We start from the raw sequence: 18,220 nt of genomic DNA, 5'->3' as shown, positions 1-18,220 counted from the left end.
AGAATATTGAAGATAATCATAAAGGAAATTTCCTCTTCCTTTACCCAGAAGAATATTTAAATATAGAAAATAATCGGTAGAAATGATTTTGGAAAGGGGCTAAATTCAAAATATTTTTAATATAATTGTGGTGACTAAAAATATATGTACACAGATAATGACAAGGTAAAAATAGTGTTAAAGAGGCAGAATAGAGACTTCACTGGTGGCGCAGTGGTTAAGAATCTGCCTGCCAATGCAGGAGACACGGGTTCGAGCCCTGGTCTGGGAAGATCCCACATGCCGCGGAGCAACAAAGCCCATGCACCACAACTACTGAGCCCACGCTCTAGAGCCTGGGAGCCACAACTACTGATCCCATGTGCCACAACTACTGAAACCCGCGTGCCTAGAGCCCGTGCTCCACAACAACAGAAGCCACCTCAATGAGAAGCCTGAGCACCGCAACGAAGAGTAGCCCCTGCTCGCCGCAACTAGAGAAAGCCCACATGCAGCAACAATGACCCAGTGCAGCCAAAAATAAATAAATAAAATTTTTAAAAAATGAGGCAGAATAGGACTATTCGAAGTTTTCTTTACATTTAGATAATATTTTTAACATTAAAAAAAAACCCAGATAAACCCAATACCCTCCTGAATGCTAGTGAGGATTTACCATTCAGGAACACCTCAAAAAGCCCAAACAAATATTATGGTATGACAAAGGACAAAAAGATTTAAGATTCAGGTTGCTGTTAACTAGATGTGTGACTCCAGCCATGTTACAGCGTTCCTAGATTTCTGAAGTTCTGGTTTGAATGAAAAAGTTTCCTTTCAACATGAAAACACTGTGACTATGAACTTTTTGGTGTTGATCTGAAGAACTTCTGTCAACTTTATATTCACTTAAAACAATAGCTTTTAGCATTAAATTATGACAGAGATCTGGTTTATATATCTACATGTTTTACAAGGTGCCACGTTTAAGCAATAGGTTGACTCTCATTTGATTAAGATTTATTTTCTAGGGATTATGGAGAACTAACCACCAGAAAACCTGTCAAGACAAACTGTTGCCATTCTTTAACAAAATCTCATTTCAAAACAAGTTTACTTTTCTTGGCTAATAATCTATCCTTGTTTTTCATGCCTACAGATATATAAGTATATTTAAAGGCCATTAATCTTCAATGTGTATTTTATTATTTTTCTTAGAGGAACTTGGAACTTTCCTGGGGGTAATTCAGCCCCAAAATTAAAATAAAAGTCAACAGGCAAAAGGTTATTTAAGCACAGAAATGCTTGTCAAGGATACAGAAGCACACAGCAATTAAGAGCATCAAAGTCAGAGAGGAAACGTGCTTGAATTCCAATCCCAACCATACAAGGAGGCACTGAATATTTAGAAGGATCTGCTTAGAAACCTTGGGATCTCCTACATGTAATCACCCTGAGATCTAAAGCAGGGCACTGGGGCAACTAGGTTCATCATTCATTCTCAAATTCAAAGAGCTTAAAATATTAACCCCAATCCTCTAATAGTGTTTCGTCTAGAAAAAGAAAAACACACCTCACAAACACATGTAATTTTATTTAGAGTTTCTTAAATGCATTCACATTGCTTTAAGAAAAAGTGAACACTCCTTATCTTGCAGTCCAAAAGGCTGCAAAGACAGAGTAGAGAAACATTAACAAACACTTCACAAATATTAAATCCACACACTAATTTAAGCCCGATTGTTACTACTGCAGTGGTTTACATCATTAATATTTTCAGGAAACTAAAGCATGACTCAGATATTTGCCATCCAATGGGAAGCTGTAAATAGGAGTTGTTACAGAGCTTCTCTTGAGTTTTATGTGATGTTCAGATACACTCTGAGGGTACATGCATCTCACAGCCAGAAAAGTACAGAAAAGCTGAAGTGAAGTGGTAGGTAGAGTGCTTCTGTAATCCCTCCTTTTTCTAAAGCAGAGCCCGAGGGATTACCTTTTGGGGAAATCTTAAGAGTTAAAGGTAGCAAGCAGGGTTACTGAAGTGATTTTTTTCCTTGACTGAAAGGGTTAGATGTATGGAATAACACAGCAGTGAGATTCTATTTGTTATTCTTATAAAGTAGGCATCTGTTTGATTCATTACTCCACCTTCTTGGCCACAACAATTAAGTGTGACGAAGAGCCTTAAAAGAAAAACTAGATTAAATTAAGGTTTATTTGTGTGTGGGGGGAGATTTTTCTGGGGTCTGAGAACCCATGTTCACTGAATTTGTTTTACTAAAAAGTAGAGAAAGTAAAGGGGTAAAAATCAAAAGGCACACAACTTAAAAACACGTAATAAAATAAATCTCTAGGTGTGTATGCAAGATATGTGTGTATGTATCTTTACTTTAGTCATTCAAGTAACGCCATGCTGTAACTGTCTGAAAATACCATTTTCCTTAGATGCACCATATTTGTTTGTCTAGAAAATTTAACAGTTCTGTTTTGGTTAGTTATTACCTTTCTGACAAACATTATCAAAATGGAAAGAAAAGGCTAACTGAATGTAAGGAATTCAACTTTCATTTCTGGGTCAAAATGCTGTCCATCTCAATGATACCCAGCATAGTCCTGCTTAAAATTACCAAAATACTGCTGGCCCGTAAAGAGTATAACAGTCATTTCCATGAACTAGCACCACGGCCAAGAAACTGTGCTAAAGTGGAAGTGGAACTTTCTGAAAATTCCACTTCCACCAAGTTACTTACCTAGGCTTCAATTTCTGCATATGTAAAATGGGACTATGTGCCTCACTTTCCTATGTCTCTATATTGAGGTCAAAATATCACCTGTAGGGCTTCCCTGGTGGCGCAGTGGTTGAGAGTCCGCCTGCCGATGCAGGGGACACGGGTTCGTGCCCCAGTCCGGGAAGATTCCACATGCTGCGGAGCAGCTGGGCCCGTGAGCTATGGCCGCTAAGCCTGAGCGTCCGGAGCCTGTGCTCCGCAACGGGAGAGACCACAACAGTGAGAGGCCCGCGTACCGCAAAAAAAAAAAAAAAAAAAAAAAAAAAAAAAATATATATATATATATATAAAATCTATAATTATATTAAAACAACTTTGGGAGATTAGGTTTGACATAAATACGCTACCATGGGTAAAACAGACAGCTAGTGGGAACCTGCTGTATAGCACAGGGAGCTCAGCTCGGTGCTCTGTGATGACCTATATGGGTGGGATGGCAGGGGGAGGGAGGTCCAAGAGAGAGGGGATATATATATACACATAGCTGATTCACTTCACTGTACAGCAGAAACTAACACAACACTGTAAAGCAATTATACTCCAATTAAAAAAAAGAAAGTTAAAAACAAAACTTTGAATTATTCGTTTCTAAAAATGCAACCAGCATAATGTTGTTACAAGTCCAGAGACTACTAAACCTAAGATCTGTATTTACCAACACTGTTGAAAATCTTTCTCTAGAATCTAGAGAAATACAGTAATTGCAAAAACAGCCTTATAAGTTCTTACTGTTCAACTTATTTATCCACAGCCCAATTTATTTTAAAAGTCCTAACTGGTCAGTCAGTGTTTTTTAATACTGTGGATCAAACATTCCCCAGACAGTACCTAACCCTCTACTCTCTATCTCAAACCCCTCATAGGGGCCAACGCACCATTCATTGTCCCTGATGACTGCAAAACTTCAAGGAAAAGAACACTGTTCCCATGTAACCAATGGTAGGAAGATTATACCTTGAATGTTTAAAAAGAAAAAGCAATAGCTTACATTTTTGTATGCTTTACTTCTGGGAAAGCATTAGTCCTTCACTTAATAGTTCACTTGTTAACTCCATCAATTCCACAAAGCAAGGAAAGGTAAAAGAATGAGGCTTGGGACTTCCCTGGTGGTGCAGTGGTTAAGAATCCGCCTGCCAATGCAGGGGACACGGGTTCGATCCCTGATCCAGGAAGATCCACACGCCACAGAGCAATTACGCCTGTGCGCCACAACTACTGAAGCCCGCGTGCCCTAGAGCCTGCACACCACAACTACTGAAGCCCATGCACCTAGAGCCCGTGCTCCCCAACAAGAGAAGCCACTGCAATGAGAAGTCCATATGCAGCAACGAAGACCCAATGCAGACCAAAAAAATTTTAAAAAGTGAGGCTTATTTTGCAAATAAAAGCAAACACAAATAATGACGTCATTTCTCAAAAGCCACAGAAGCAATGTTTTTGCTAAAACAAACAAAAAACCTCCTCAATTTCAAATCTATGGAAAGGAAGGATAATGCAAAAACTAATAAAACTGGCTACCTACAGGAGGTGGGAACACAATGGAAAGAAGGTGGAAATAGGAACAGGGCTACAGCCTTTTGTACAGCTTTAATTCTTAGCACAGTAGTAATGTTTTGCATACTCAAAAAATAATAAATATCAACTACTGTGTGTGTGGGCAACAAGAAGTGGAATACTATAGTAACAAAAGAACGTAACTGTATTACAAAATAATTGCATAGTCACACTGAAAGGTGAACTAACCTAAGAACAACTTCGGGGAAATAGCATTTTGACGGTTTATTATAGTGCTAACATACTGTATACAATATTGTACTCTGGTTAGTAAAGATATTTCTCACAGGAGTATGAGCTGGCAATTATGAAACTACTCTATTTGGTACTAGGATTGAACAAATAAGTATCAATAAGGAAGGAGAAAGGCTGTGGTGTTAGACTGGTACTAGTATAAACTCATGGTTTTTAGTGTATATACAGATGAGTAGATAACAAAATATATGTATGTGTATGCATGTAGCAGCATACATATATATATTTACTAGCTTTGTTGAGAAGTCCTAGATAGAAGCAATGACACCAAGTAGCAATGAGCACAACTGGTACCCAGATCTTGGTTTCAAAACCCTGTTCTCCAATAAAAAGAAGCAGGGCTGGAACAAGTAAAATACAAGATGAACCTGGAACATTGTGGGGTGCCAGAAAGTGAGTGTTCAAAAAACAAGGCGGGGGGCATGTTGAAAGGACACAGACGCCAATCTGAAAGGTCCCGATGCCAAAAGTTCAGACAACTGCAACTGAATAACTACTAATAGTAGTAGATTATAATCCATAACGTAAAATTAATATCCATAAAACCATCCTGAAATAAGTAACTAACTGATGGACGAAATAAATGAGGGAGAAAAGACAGCTCTTCCTAACAGAATTCCAATGAACAAATGTAGAAAACAGAAAATCACCATTTAGTAAACACCACAGCAATAATTACTGCAGTAATTTTGCAGGAAAAATCCACCAGTAGATGATAAAACTGTGGATTAAAGTATAATGAGCTGGACATATATACACTACCAAACGTAAGGTAGATAGCTAGTGGGAAGCAGCCGCATAGCACAGGGAGATCAGCTTGGTGCTTTGTGACCGCCTGGAGGGGTGGGAATAGGGAGGGTGGGAGGCAGGGAGACGCAAGAAGGAACAGATATGGGAACATATGTATATGTATAACTGATTCACTGTTATAAAGCAGAAACTAACACACCATTGTAAAGCAATTATACTCCAATAAAGATGTAAAAAAAATAAAAATAAAAGAAATAAAAGTATAATGAGCAACAGAAAAATGCATAGTATCCCCCCATGAGATAGTCATTCATTACAAAGGGAAAAATACTAACTTTACAGTGGAGAAACCTGGCAGGCATCACATTAACCAAGTGAAAAAGCTATCACCATCATCTTGTACCCCTAATATGGTATACTGAGAAAGGCACAGTATCACTTCTGTGGAATTACTGCAAAAAATGCATAACCTTTAACGAAAAAACATCTGGCAACTCCCTTCTGAGGAACATTACACATAATAACTTACCAATACTCTTGTGTCAAGGTCATGAAAGACAAAAACTGAGGTGCTCTCACACACTGGAAGAGACTTTAAAGAGATATGACAGGGCTTCCCTGGTGGCGCAGTGGTTGAGAGGCTGCCTGCCGATGCAGGGGACATGGGTTCATGCCCCGGTCCAGGAAGATCCCACATGCCGCAAAGCGGCTGGGCCCGTGAGCCATGGCCGCTGAGCCTGCGCATCCGGAGCCTGTGCTCCGCAACGGGAGAGGCCACAACAGTGAGAGGCCCGCTTACCGCAAAAAAAAAAAAAAAAAAAAAAAGAGATATGACAACTATATGCAATGTGGAAATCTGGACCAAAAAAAGGCGGCATAAATGAGAAAATAAGTGAAACTGGAATAAAATCTGTAGTCTGTATCAACGTTAATTCCTAGTTTTGACACTGAACAATGGTTATGCAAGCTGTTAACGCTAGGGGAAGCGGGGGAAGGCTATGTGGGGACTCTTGTGTACTGCTTTTGCAACTATTGTGTTAAGTCTAAAATCAAATTTCATTCATACACAAATCTAGGAGTTTTCCTTAGATCAAATTACTTAAAACAAGAAATGTTAATACTCATAAAAGCCCGTGACCTTTTGAGAAAAGTAAAAATATGAAAGAAATAAATTAAAAGTGGTCTTGGAATTCAGAAAGAAAAGAAATTAATTTTGGTGTTCAGAGAAATAGGAAAAAGGAAGGAATTATGAAGAGAGATTTGAGCTAGGCTCTAAGGAAACAGAAGATTACAAAAAATGACAGCTTTATCCTCATTACAGAATTAAAGGGGGTAACTCAAACAGCATTTTCAACATCTTTGTGAGTTAAACCTCTAGTCCGACCTTTCCATTTTATAGTGGCCCAGAAAGGTTACCTTACTTATCAAAGTTATCAGAGCCACATGGTCTCCTAATTCTCAGGAATATTCCATAATGTCACACTTGCTCTGGCTGTGCTGTCTTGAGAGTTAGAAGCTGCTTTTAAATTTTAAAGTCAGCTACACAACTGCTCGAGGGGCCCTGTGGTGCCCTATTCGGGAATTCAGAGCCTAAAATGCCAGAGGTGATAAAAGGGGATACAACCCCTTCGTTCAGCCAATGCAAGGATCCTTATTACAGAGAATAAACTATGCTGAAGCTACACCCCAAATTCTCACTCATTTTCCCTTTTCTGTCTTTTATACTTACCAATTTATCATTCCCATGATCTGTCTTCACCTCAGAACTAAGTGGAAGAAATAAGTCTGTTGTGTGCTCTGGGGGAGGCGCCTCTCCAAGAACTATCAACCCCTGCAGGACAGAGAGAAAAACAGCTTAAGTGGTGTAAGTTACAAATTTAATTTAGTAGTTAATATCAAGAGTTAGGGGCAGGGTGGGTCTGGTTTACCAGAGGCCTTTTCCTTTATCCTGTGGTTCTGAAACAAAATATACCACCAGCAGCTTTGCTCTTCCAAGAGTGATTTCAACAAAAGGCCCTAGCAGTAGCCATGAATACAGCCTAAGACTCAAACCCAAGCTTCCCCTTTCTTCCACTTGAATGTATGGACCTACATGGCTTGTAGCATCTTTTATTCACATCTTCCAGATCTGGGATCTTTATCAGAGTATGGTATTTTACACTATATCACCAACCAGACTATACCATATTAACAATAGCAATGCAGTTTTTCTACTTAACTTGATCAAAAATGTGGCTTAAGGATGACCAAACTAGAAGTGCTACAATTATAAATGATGAGCTAAACCAACTATCTCTGAGCAACCACAACCACCGGGTGAAACAAAGGTGGAACAGTCTCTACAGTCAGTATCTTAGAAACCAAAAACTTAAAACTGTTCCAAAGACACCTGTTTCTCACAAGCATAAGCATTACTCCAGATTAGGTTCCTGCTTGACAATTTCAAGCTCAGATTTTACATTCACCTCAGAAAATAAAAAATGTAAAAAGAAATTTTAAATGACTCCACAAATCCTCTCCGTAGCCAGCATGGGCCCAGCTTGGTGAAGACAGAAGTTAGCTTACTATGAAAAATAAACAAAAACCACAGACATGAATCTCCCATCAACGCAAGTAGAAGTGACCAAAATCCAGTTATGACACTGTGTAACAAAAAGACTGGGATGCAGGTGCTCTTTGGTTCTCTTTCTCTGGTCTAGAAAATAAGGAGATCTGACTGATAAGAAGCTCTTAATGGAAATTTTGTATTAGAATCACTTGGGGGAAACCTTATCAAACTATACTTGCCCAGGTCCAACATCAAATCTACTCAGAATCTCTGGTAGGTAGGGAGGTAGGGAGGTAGGGAGCTGGGTATTCTGTTTTTAAAAAGCTTCCCTGGTAAGTCTTAATGCAAGCTCTAAACTGAAAAATACTAGACTCAATCATCTTGACTCAGCACCAGAATCCCCCAGAGAACATCCTAAAATGTTCTATCAACAGATTTCAGGGCCTAAAAACTTTGACTTATCAATTTGAGCTCCCTAGGCCATTATGACATAGGCTCTTGTGAGCCAATGAACCAAATGATCCTGTCCCTGGGGTTATTTCTAATACAAAAATCTCCGTGAAATAGGAGATATAAGAGATTGGGGGTCCAGTGGTGGTTAAGAGGGACCGATGGAATTTTACCTCAGTTTAAAAGGGAAGAAAAACAGGACACACACACACACACCCCCCCCAACCGTAAGAGAAACAACAAGTTTCCTATTCTGGAATAAGACTATACCTAGGCTATGTAGAAAATGAAGCAGAGACTCTGCAGAAAGAGGGAGAGGTTATTAAGAAAGCAAGAAACATTTGCCCTAGCTTTCAAAATGGGGTTTCTCTGGATAAAAGAACTTCTTTTTCACTGTTGTGGCCTCTCCTATTGTGGAGCACAGGCTCCGGACGCGCAGGCTCAGCGGCCATGGCTCACGGGCCCAGCCGCTCCGCAGCACGAACCCATGTCCCCTGTATCAGCAGGCGGACTCTCAACCACTGAGCCACCAGGGAAGCCCTGGCTAAAAGAACTTCTGCAAAATATTTTCTTGTTTCAATCAGAAGCATAAAACAGACCTCACAAACTTTTCCATTTCAAAGTAAAAACTGTTTGTAAAAAGCAGCTATTTTGTACAACATTCCCTTCTCAGAATATTGCATTCAACATCTTCTCTGCTTAAGAGCCTAAACCACCTCCCCATCTCCTATATAAAGCTAGCCCAAACTCATTTTGGCATAGTCCATAATCCATCTCTACCTTATCTATTTCCAACTACTTTCTCCAAATATTGTTACACTAACCGCATTATCCCCTAGAAAATGTCTGAATATATATGAAGTTGTTGTTGAGAGCTGGGGGTTATTACAAAGTAGTAGGTAAAGAAATGCAACTAAAGGTTACAATACTACCCACTACCTGTTCTTATGTCTTTGTTTATACTGATTCTGCCCTTCTCTTACATTTATCTATCCAAAAGGTTATGCTTCAAAAAGCTTGTCAAGGCCAAGTCCCACCTCCTTCCAAGAAAATGTCCCTGGTTTAACTGAGCCCCTTATTTTCTTTATCCACATTGCCAGACTTCCTAAAGCATGGTGATTTTATCTTACATTCTGTATATTTAAATCTCATTTCCAGAGCAGAACCTTAGGCCAAATTATTTATTTCATTTATTGTTGCCTCAATTTGTCGTTTAAATGTTAACTAATGGTAAGATCCTTGAGGACTTAGACAAAATACAAATATATTCGAATCTCCCATATTCCCTAGCAGAGTTATACACCAAGAAAGGAAATGCATAATAATTATTTTTTGACTTTTATGTTTAAAACTTTTTGCCCTTGAACGAGAAAATATTAAGTTTATATTAATTATAGCTAGGAGCCTAAATAAATCCAACTATTAGGTATAAAGTTACTCCCTCAATTTTTCTTAGGTGAGAAGGTAAGTCAGGATAAAACAGCCAATATTTTCCAAAGGGAAATTTTTCTCCTTAAACTACCAAATAATTTCTAAAAAACACCTTAGAGACTACAAAGACACCCTCCTGTGAAAGCTTTAAAAGACCTAGTAGGGACCATTTATTCCCCATCATTTTATAGACCCAGGGAGGATGCAGGTCGAAGGTCATGTCAATAGGCCAATCCGTGGCAGAACAAGGGATAAAAGCTGGGTTAGTTAGACCCAGCTAATCTTTGTTTTGGCTTTCATTCATTCAAATCAAGCCACTGCGTCTCCATTCATCAAACATTTTTTAGGTGCTGGGGATACAGGAAAGAAAAAAGACATATCCTTCTCCCTACTCCTATCCAAACTCATCCCTCAAAGTGCTTACAATTCTAATACTGGGACAAAGACAGAATATCAACAATATAAGTAAAATTTATGTTGCACATTAGAAAGTGTTAAATGCTAAAAAAACTAAAGGACAGTGAGCGGATAATAAAGTGAGAGTAGGCACTCTTTCATATTAGGCGGTCAGGGTAAAATGCACCGAGAAGGTGGTGTCTGAGCAAATACTGGAAAGAAACTTGGGAACAAACTTTGGGAATATCTGCAGGAAGAGCTAATGCAGCAGTTTCAAGGTTGGAGCCAGCTGGATAACTTTAAGAACTGTAAGGAATTTGGTATGGCTGAAGGAAAATCAATGAGTGGAGTCTGAGGCAGAAGCTCAAGGCAGAGGAGGTAAGTGGGGGTGCAGGGCCTTGTAACTCCCTGTCTTTCAGCTTTTATGTCCAGATGGTAAATCACTGGAGAGTTTCAAGCAGAAGGGAGCAATGATCTGACTTATGGTTTAAAAGGATCAATTTGCTATTGTGTTGACATGTGGATGAGTGGACAGTAAATAGAGGAGCAGAAAGAACCGCTGTTGGACCGAAGTGGTTGGATTCTGTGTGTGTGTGTGTGTGTGTGTGTGTGTATATATATATATATATATATATTTGAAGACAGAATCAATCAGTTATGCAAATATGCTTCCTGGGATGTGAGGGAAGAGAGCAGTCAGAGAGTTAGTAAAGGTTTCTGGCCTCTGCAACATTAGAGCTCCTATTAATCTGTTGAAAGGTCTTTTCAATGTGCATTAGTTTTAATCAAATCTATTTTTGCAAATATTTACTCAAGTGCTATGCTGATTCATATGCTACCATTCACCCATGCATTCTTGCCCTGACCCCCAGAACTCTGTTCGTTCATTATAGCATACAAAACCAACCATTAAATCCTTTATACTGTACCTCATACCAAAAAGGATGAAAGCAACTAAAAGGAAGATGAGCAAATAAAAAGCATACAAACAGCTAAAATCTGTTCATTCAGGTGACCTTTATTGAGTGTCTACCACATGCTGGGTGGTGTGAAACCCTAAGAATAAGAAAATAAATAAAATACATTCCACTCATAAGAAGCTTACTACCTTCGTCTACCTCAGACAGACAGGCAGGCGAAGTACGACAATGACAGTGCTATAACAGAAGTTTAGAGAAGATGACATGAGAGCAGAAAAGAGGCAGAGCTTAAGGAAGAGACTGATGGAAGTAAGGCTTTATGGAGAGGTCTACATGATTACTTAAATTTTCCTAAAATATACTTAATAAATATAGTTAATAAGCACGAAAGGAAAGGTCATTATTAGCAAAGAAAACTCCATGAAGTTCCACTCCACACTTGTCATGGCAACCCCAAGCTGGGATTCCCTAGCATTCGGGGTTTATACTGGGTCAGCATTACATGGCTGTGACATTAGCCACAAGCAGCAATAACCTCAAGGCTACTGCACTCTAAGCCCAAGGTAAAAAGGCCAGGAGAGTCTGCCCACCCTTCACTATCACTTCCTAAAGTCAGAACCAGGACCATGCCTGGACTGTCCAGGCCTAGAGAACTAAACACTACAGAACACAGGACTACAGAAATTGGGAAGGGTCACAGTTGCATGAAGTCGTAACATATCCTTACAAATTATTCCTCTCTGGAAATACAAATCTGTCCTACATTTAAAAAAGGAAAAAAAATGAAGTAAAACTGAAAAAGGAAGAAATGGTAGAAGAAACTGTGCTAAGTCTGATTATAAAACAGGGCCAAAGCAAGCAAGCAAAAAGGAAAGAAAAGAAAAAACTAAGTTGTATGCTTGGGTCAACTGCTTTCCCTTTACCAATTTCAGGTAACACATGGAGTCAAAGTACAAGGAAAAAAAAAAAAAAACCACTTCTTCATCTGTAAAACAAAATTAAGATGCAATTTCACATACTCACTTTCCTACTTCATTCTAAATAGGTCAAGCTTTCCTACCCATCTTAAGATAAATCAGTGACCTCACTGTAAACCAGCACCACAAGATGGTCCTGGGCTACCTAGACTAGACATGGCTGTCCATAATGCCTTATAACTCTAGGAAGATGGAAACTTCAACTACTTTACATCAATTCTGAAGACAGGTATTCTAGGTTACTGCTGTTCCCATTCAGCAGCTTTTCTATCCAGAAGTTTCATTGTTCTTCCATCTCTCATTCCCCGTAACATTTCCATCCTTAGTTAGCAGGTGCTGTGCAATCTGACAGATCAGTCAAAAGAAGGGATAAAAAAATAATATAATGTTTTGTACTAGACATGGATGTTGAAGATTGCGTGTTAAGAGAAAGACTGCGTGTTAAGAGAAAGAAGTCTCCTTCAGCAACAGAACCCTCTTGGTCCCTGTGCACTCCCCCCTCAGTTTTATTTACCAGGTGTGAAATTTCAATAAATATGCTCAAGAGAAATGATGAAAAGGATACAACAGCAGAATATGTTAGACAGAAAATGCTTTGGGGTCAGATAAATAGCCCTGAGTTCAAATTTAGCTCTGCTTCTTACAAGCCTGTAAGCTGTTGCTTTGTGCATTAAATAACACACATGAATGTACCTGTATATAGTCCACACTCAAGGTTCAGACACTGTTTTCCTTTCTCATTTTAAGACATGGGAGCATCTTTTTTAAAAAAGCTGACTGAATATGAAAGTTAAAACACAATAGTGTTCCAGATGGTATGTCTTAGTTTAACTGAAATCACTTCTTAGTGGCACATAACAGTGGTGCAGCTTACAATCAACAGCATCTTTGAGTCTATGAAATACAGTAGTTTTATAATGAGGAACTAATATAACATAAACACATATATAAACACACAGTACATATAATTATATATATATATATAAAAAATAGATAAAGCAACAAATATGACTGACTACCATTCTAATAATCTCAGTTGTTACTAAGAGACTCTAGTTCTCAAATATGAAAATTCTCTCTTAACTATTGGCTATAAAATACCAGACACTGGAGAGGTGTCCATGACAGAGGAAGACTGTTTTTCTCCTCAGGATAGGCATATCCAGTCATCTCCCAGATATTCTTTATCAACATTCCAGCTCATATTCTACAAATATCACTTAATTTTCTTTGTGAAAAAGAGCTAAGCATAATGTTTACCATCCTTGGTGAATATTTTTAGATTTAATTCCTCATTTGTGCTAGCTAATTTTTAAAGTTAGGATTTAATGTGTTCCCTATCCTAAAGGAACAAATTATTATTATTATTTTTTAAGGTAAGTCCTCTGGACTTTGCCCTCAATTATAATATGTTCTACTGAACTTCTGGAGAATTACATATAAGCCCATTTGGGGAAGAAGCTCAAAGAATGCTCCAGTGAAATGTTTGGAATAAAAGCTTACATAATATACAAGGGAGGCTGCAGGACTTTTACTTCAAACTCTTACCCTTTTGTTCATCTTGTCAATTAGTCATCCTTTAACTCTTGGTCTACTAATTAATTTAATGTATGCAGTTCACGGTACATAGCAATTTTCTTAAGGCTTTGACCAGCACTAAGGCAGGACAAAAACGTTGTGACACTTATTTTTAGGGGCAGTAGATGCTTCATCTAGACCCACATGTTCAGTCAGGGAAGTCACTGCATCAAGCTAACACAGTGAGTACCTTGCAAGAACATAAGCACCAAGAAAGGAGGATTTTTATTTACTGTGACCCCACTAAGGAGAACAGTGCTGGTACACAGCCGTCACTCAACTGTTTACTGAATGGATTTCTTTTCCATGTACATTTTTCCCCCAGTCAAACTCCAAATAAGCAGAGGACATTTTTCAGAAGAAGAACTATACAAGTATCACTGTTAAAGATAAAAGCTGTATCGTTAAGAGTCAGTCCACTGCAAGGAGAACAAAGGAAAATGAAATCACCAGTGTCTAATCTTGCCTGAATGATCTTTCAGGAAAAACTTTATTTTTCCTCAAGAAAGCAAGGGAGGCTTAGCAGTAAAACAGAAACGCATCTAAGTAAAAAAATAAGATGAAAACACAGTCATCACCACTTTTCCATAAATATAACAAATATGCAGGTATGGTCAACGGCTTACATTAAATAGTGCCTTTTTTAAAATGTTCCCTGTTAGCCCAGATATTCAAACTGTTTTGTTCTAAACCCATGAGCTAATCTAACATTATATTCTAACAGTGTTGTCTGCATTATGCTAAGTAACACCAGGCTCTTAAACAAATTAAACCGCTATATCAGATCATATTAAACCATTCTCTCTGACATAGTTAAGAGTTACTGAGGGATGGGGAAAAGGGGATAATGATAGTTTTTAGCTGAGCTGAAAAAGACCAGACACTTATCCCTTACCTTATTAGCACGTATCTGTTTGTAAATATCTGTTTGCTGCCGAATTCGATATTCCAAGTCAGAAACATGAGCCTGAAGCCAGTTCCAGCGGCTGACAATAGCTGCTCGGTCTGCAGCCCATCTCCATTCTGACCTGCGCCTCCTAAAAGGAAATAAACTGAGTGAAATCCAAGAGTAGCAGCAACACTTATACTAAATGGGAGTGGGATGGTTTTAACGTCTAAATGCCCTTATACAGAACACTCTAGTGTCAAGAAAAACTTAAGACTATATGTATGTTTATGTATGTATGTCACAGGACATACATGGATAAAACTCTTCACATAGATACTTCCCAAACTAACTAGCTGAAACTGCCTTCTAAGTATCCTGATCCTGTCTGTGGCAGTTTTTCTGAATTGCCTTAATTTCTCAGGAGATAGAAATATTTTCTACTTTAAGACATATAAAGGATAAAGATTACGTTATCTACATAGAAAATCCAAGACACCACAAATTATAAAGCTAACCAAGAATTCAGCAAAGTTGCCGAGTAAAGATCAACATACCAAAATTAACAGTGTTTCCAAGTGCCAACAAGTAGAAAAGACTCATTTTTTTAAACTATTTACAACACTAACAAATGCTAACATTATACACAAAAGATCTTTGCAGAGAAAATAATAAAACCAAAAGACCTACATAAATGGTGAGATAGATTTTAAGATGGCAATTTTCACATCTACCTACAAATTCAAATAAGCTCCAATCAAATCTCCCATAGGGTTTTTTGTTTGTTTGACTGAGCTGCACGGCTTATGGGATCTTAGTTCCCCAACCAGGGACTGAACCCAGGCCCTCTGCCGTGAGAGCGTGAAGTCCTAACCACTGGGCTGCCAGGGAATTCCCCCCACCACAGGGTTGTTACTGGAAACTTACAAACATCCAAAAATCCACAACAGTGGAGGGGAGGAACACCACTAGAGAAATTCTAAAGAAAGTATGCTGAAAACTCACACTACAGACTTAGGGTAAAGCTATGGTGATTAAGGCAGTCTAGAAAGACAAAAAGACCAGTGGGACAGAATACAGAACTCCCAAACTTAGAACTGGATATATAAAAGAGATGGGCATTCAGAGCAGTGAGGAAAGACTGAATTATTCAATAAATGGCATTGAGATGCCAGTTCTTTACACGAAAAAAGTAAAATTACTTCCTTTCTTTATGATATAATTCACTATTTTTGGAATTCCTAAATCTGAAAAGTCAAACTTAAATAAGATTATCTTTGGAACTTCAGGGCAGGGAAGGATTTCTTAAATAAGACACACAAAAAATTTAGCTAATTTTCAACGTACTGCAAAAGATTTAATAAAGTTAAAGGCAAGCTACTAGTTGGTAAAGATATCTGTAACACATAAAACTAAAAATAACACATCAGAATATATAACAGAACTCCACCAAAGAGGTTTAAGAAGAATATAATCTAACAAAAGATGAATAAATTAAAAATTCACATAAGAGAGATCCAAATGGCCACTAAATACATAAAAATATGCCAGGTCTTGTTAGATTTTTGGTTAAAATATTAGTAGGTCAAATACTAAGAAGTCATTTCAAACCCAGATTGGAAAAACCAAGTGTTAGTGAGATGTGGGAAACAGTAATTCATACATTTCCAACAATAATAAAAACTGGCACCACCACTTTTCAAGAGTAATCTGGAAATACTTGGCTAGGTGGAAAATGTGTATACCTAGCCATCATGAAATTCTATTTCTGAGAATATAACCTGCACATCTGCATGAAGAAACAGGTTCACTGCAATAGTTGGTAGTAACTAAAAATTAGTTACAATTTAATTTGCTAAAGTAGGGAAATAGATACACTATAATTTACTGGATTTTTCTATAGCAATAGAAACATATTAACCAAACTATCTGTATCAACATGACAATATCTCAGAAGACAATGTTGAATGGAAAAACATAAAAACTAATAATAAGCTAAACAAAGTAAGTACTACTATAGATATAAACAAGTAGTAAAGGAATTTAATGGAGTATTGTTTATCAATTTAATTATTACTGTATGTCTCAACACGACTAAATCTCAACAATGTGGAATGGAAAAACTACATAAAAACTTTTTAAAAAACCCAAAAAACAATAATAAGAATTATTGGGACTTCCCTGGTGGCACAGTGGTTAAGAATCCACCTGCCAATGCAGGGGACATGGGTTCGAGCCCTGGTCCAAGAAGATCCCACATGCAGCGGAGGAACTAAGCCCGTGCGCCACAACTACTGAGCCTGTGCTCTAGAGCCCTCGAGCCACAACTACTGAGCCTGTGAGCCACAACTACTGAAGCCCGCGCTCCACAACAAGAGAAGCCACCAAAATGAGAAGCCTGGACACCACGACGAAGAGTAGTCTCCACTCGCCACAGCTAGAGAAAGCCCGTGCGCAGCAACAAAGACCCAACGCAGCCAAAAATAAATAAACAAAAAATAAATAAATTTATATATATATAAAAAAACAACTGCTACCAATACATAAATAGTAAATGCATAAAACTGATAAACAACAAATTCAGGACCAGAGTGCTCCTTACCTCTGGGAAGGAAAATAAAGAAGTTAGATTTTAGGGGCTTCCCTGGTGGAGCAGTGGTTAAGAATCCGCCTGCCAATGCAGGGGACACAGATTCAAGCCCTGGTCCGGGAAGATCCCACATGCCGCTGAGCAACTAAGCCCATGCGCCACAACTACCGAGCCTGTGCTCTAGAGCCCACGAGCCACAACTACTGAGCCCACGCACCGCATCTACTGAAGCCCACGTGCTCTAGAGCCCATAGTCCGCAAAAAAGAGAAGCCACGCAGTGAGAAGCCCACACACCGCAACTGAGAGTAGCCCCCGCTCGCCGCAACTAGAGAAAGCCTGCGCACAGCAACGAAGACCCAACACAGTCAAAATAATAAATTAATTAATTAAAGAAAAGTTAGATTTTAGCTCTAACTGTAATGTAATGTTCAACTGCTCTTTAAAAACTAAAAGTCTGATAGAAAATGGCAACTTTAGTATTAGAGGGGGTAACTGGCATCTGGTATATTCTGTAGCCAAAATATTTTATGATCTTCCACAAAATTCTATTCCAAGAGAGAAGAAGTCGTCATACTGCCCTTAGCCCCATCTCCAATCAGGTTCTACATACTCAGTAACAAACATTTTAAGTGACTGTAAGTGAAGTTTAACATAGTCCACTGATAGGGTGAAATACATTATAATAAAAGAGAACAGGGCTTCCCTGGTGGCGCAGTGGTTGAGAGTCCGCCTGCCGATGCAGGGGACACGGGTCCGTGCCCCGGTCCAGGAAGATCCCACATGCCACGGAGCGGATAGGCCCGTGAGCCATGGCCGCTGAGCCTGCGCTCCGCAACAGGAGAGGCCACAGCAGTGAGAGGCCCGCGTACCGCAAAAAAAAAAAAAAAAAAAGAGAACAAATCTAACCATAGTAGAATTAGAAATGAGTTAATACTTAATCATACCATAATAACTAAGATCAAGGATAGCAATAGTATTTTACTAACTTCAATACATTCCAAATATAAGCCATTGAAGCCAACCATTGTGATGAAGTATTATCCAATTATTTCTCTTTAGAAACAAGGCATATAGTTCCCTAACCTTGATGGAAAAAGCACAAGATATAAAGATACTTTC

General features: G+C 38.6%; 1 protein-coding gene across 3 annotated transcripts in view; it reads right to left on the bottom strand.

Annotated features, from left to right (window-relative positions):
- KANSL1 (KAT8 regulatory NSL complex subunit 1) overlaps positions 1-18,220 on the bottom strand; it is a 142,300-nt gene that overhangs the window by 46,929 nt on the left and 77,151 nt on the right. For all 3 annotated transcript variants that reach the window (XM_082679279.1, XM_082679280.1, XM_082679281.1), the window contains exons 3-4: positions 14,520-14,661; positions 7,054-7,155 (exon numbers count right to left, since the gene is read on the bottom strand). In XM_082679279.1, the coding sequence (XP_082535405.1) occupies positions 7,054-7,155; positions 14,520-14,661 (244 nt within the window). The remainder of the gene's footprint in view (positions 1-7,053; positions 7,156-14,519; positions 14,662-18,220) is intronic.

This window comes from Grampus griseus, assembly GCF_964374135.1.
Source record: "Grampus griseus genome assembly, chromosome: 20".
In the NCBI taxonomy this organism is placed as follows: domain Eukaryota; kingdom Metazoa; phylum Chordata; class Mammalia; order Artiodactyla; family Delphinidae; genus Grampus; species Grampus griseus.
Note: the sequence above shows the minus strand (reverse complement) of the source record. Positions and strands in the feature narration are given on the sequence as shown.